Source organism: Montipora foliosa, unplaced genomic scaffold, assembly GCF_036669935.1.
Source record: "Montipora foliosa isolate CH-2021 unplaced genomic scaffold, ASM3666993v2 scaffold_416, whole genome shotgun sequence".
Classification (NCBI taxonomy): domain Eukaryota; kingdom Metazoa; phylum Cnidaria; class Anthozoa; order Scleractinia; family Acroporidae; genus Montipora; species Montipora foliosa.
In genome coordinates, this window is record NW_027179719.1 from 65,001 (window position 1) to 67,591 (window position 2,591).

Genomic DNA, 2,591 nt, shown 5'->3' on the forward strand with positions numbered 1-2,591 from the left:
CAGCACGAGACTTACGCTCGTCCTGTGAAGTCAAGTTAAAGGTGCCTATCGAAAGTGGCACCTTTCAAGACAGCTCAGCAGCCATGTTCAACGCATTACCTAGGTATTTGCGGAACTGTATTGACTTTCAATCTTTTAAGGGAAATTTAACATCATATCTTGTCAATAATGCTCGAAAGAGATTAGAAGTTACATGAATTTCAGTCCATTTATTACATTTACATTTCAGCTTTTTTATATTTTAATTCCTAATTTTAGAATGTGACATAATTGTAAATTATTATATTATACCATGTTTTGCGTAATTAGAGTAGAATAGGACTTTTTTAGCATAGAAGGGCCAATTCATTTTTTGGAATGCTAATAAACCTTTATTATTATTATTATTATTATTATTATTATTATTATTATTATTATTATTATTCAAGCACAAGTAAGGTGTCTCTTTGAGAGGCTTGACAGGTCGGTGGCTCGTCAGTCAAATTGAATGTGTCAAGGACTCGTATAAGATGTATCTTTGACTGGCTTGACGCCTCGTCAATCAAATTGGAGTTTTAAAGAATGCTACTCAGTAAACTTTTAAAAGTGCTTAGGTCTGATCACTGAAATGAGCACTTAGGCTTAATCAGTAAACGAGTGCTATATTAATGACATGATCTCGTAAAAAGTGTAATTAACCGAACCATAAAATAAAAGCTAAAATTTTAGAGTGCTTACGTGACTTTAACATCTTCAGTTCCCACAGCCTGCTCCCATCTGACCTTGTAGCTCAGTCGGTAGAGCAGCGGAGATCAAACCTGAAGGTCGTGGGTTCAATTCCCAACCTGGTAAGAGTTTTTCTCTGTCCTTGTGTGGGCCCATTTCCATCAGTAGGGCTAACGCTAACATGGTTCATATGGGATAGAAATCTAGCACTTCACATTACACTCTATTCAGTTAACTCTGTTTAAAATATAAGTGCTACACGGCCCACGTTTGTATAAACGTAACCTTTCCCTGTATTCTATAGTTTAGCCAAAAGAGAGACTGCTGGCAGTCTAACGTTATCGATGCAAACAGTCCTTCTCTTTAAGCTGTTTGGTTGCTGTACTCATCGCGAAATGAGGCAGGTAAATTAAGGGTGAGTTCGATTTACCGTATTCCGGAACAGGAATACATGGAATAAGTTGGAAATCCTTCGTTTTTACGGAGATTCACGTTAAAATTGTCAAACATCTGCCAAAATTCTATTTGAAACATATTTTTATTATCTTTGCTGCTTCCAAACGCGCCAAACATACCGTTTTAATCATCACTCCTCGTATTCTTATTCCGGAATAGGGTCAATCGAACGCCCCCTAAAAGTGTAGCTTGCGTTTGTTTTACCTGTGATCAACACCGTCTGCCCTTCGATATTTTTCTTGGATGGACGGACAATTATCCGAAACACTGCTTCTATATGGCAGATGAAGATCTTAAAGATCACCTCAAAAATCTCGAAGATAAGCCACATTGTTCGCCTGCGTAGCAGAAAAACCTTAAATAACAATGACCGTCACAATGTCCACAACCAAGGTTTTCTGAGCCCACGAGACTGAGCATTCGCAGCAAACCATTGTTTCAAGGTAATTCATGTATCCCCTATTACATTGTATTTAAATTTCCACGCGTATATTTGGAATTTTTGCCAGGTCGTGGGATCAAAAAAGAAGCAATTACGCTACTGCGCATGCGTAGTGAGGTCCAAAGTCTCCACTAGAAAAAGGTATAGTATCCCTATATACCCCTATATACCCAACCATAATAAAAAGGGATACACCAAGTACTTACCTCATTGAAACATATGCTGTATACAGTATATGTGGGCTCATGTTAGAGAATCACGTGACAAATATCAACCGTTTGTGTTCCAACAGGGGGCGAGCGAATTGGCTCAAATCTGGTAAGCAATCATTTTGTAAGTGCCTTTTCAGGCCATTTCGTCTACAGAAGCCACCAGGATGGCATCATTAAGCCAGAATGTGGGTTAAGGCAAGCCTTTGAAAGAAAACAGAGGCGAGAGATGGTTTCATGCAGACTGGGATGCCTAAAATGCTCTGTTGTAAACATGGCGGTTCACGAGTGAAGTTGTCTCTCTGGCCTTTCTGTGGACGAATTCCAGGACCTACTGACACAATCTGGGCAAGTTTTGAATGCTAAAACCTTGAATCGATGCGTTATTTTGCTGGTAGGACTGGGTGGCCCGACACTTATGAAAAAAACTATGAAATGAGAATCGGGAGTCTTCCCTTGTCATGGAATGGCAGAATTACCCAGAATTCTTTTTGGGCATGAGCGAGGCAACTTAAGAAGCACGAGACTGGCCCTCATCGAATGGCTGAAGCGCGACCAGAGGAAATGATTTCTAGCCAGATACTCAGGAGTAGGCCTGGTGTGTGCTGTTAACGTAGATTTTGGATTTCTGAACAAGTTTTTATCATAGAAAATTCGCGACAAAGTTGCGCTTTCATTTTGCTGTAATTCTCGTGTCAAAGAAACGGTATAATAATGTAAATAAGAGAATAACGATATTTATATTTGCAGATTACCTGTCCTCTTACTACGAAAGTCAA

General features: G+C 39.3%; 1 protein-coding gene across 1 annotated transcript in view; it reads right to left on the reverse strand.

The window, feature by feature from the left end:
* The window catches only part of LOC137988369 (estradiol 17-beta-dehydrogenase 11-like), a 14,957-nt gene extending 13,253 nt beyond the window's left edge, over positions 1-1,704 (reverse strand). Inside the window, exon 1 of the mRNA XM_068834396.1 lies at positions 1,366-1,704. Coding sequence (XP_068690497.1) covers positions 1,366-1,492 — 127 coding nt within the window. The 5' untranslated portion in view covers positions 1,493-1,704. The remainder of the gene's footprint in view (positions 1-1,365) is intronic.
* Between the last annotated feature and the right edge of the window lie 887 nt (positions 1,705-2,591).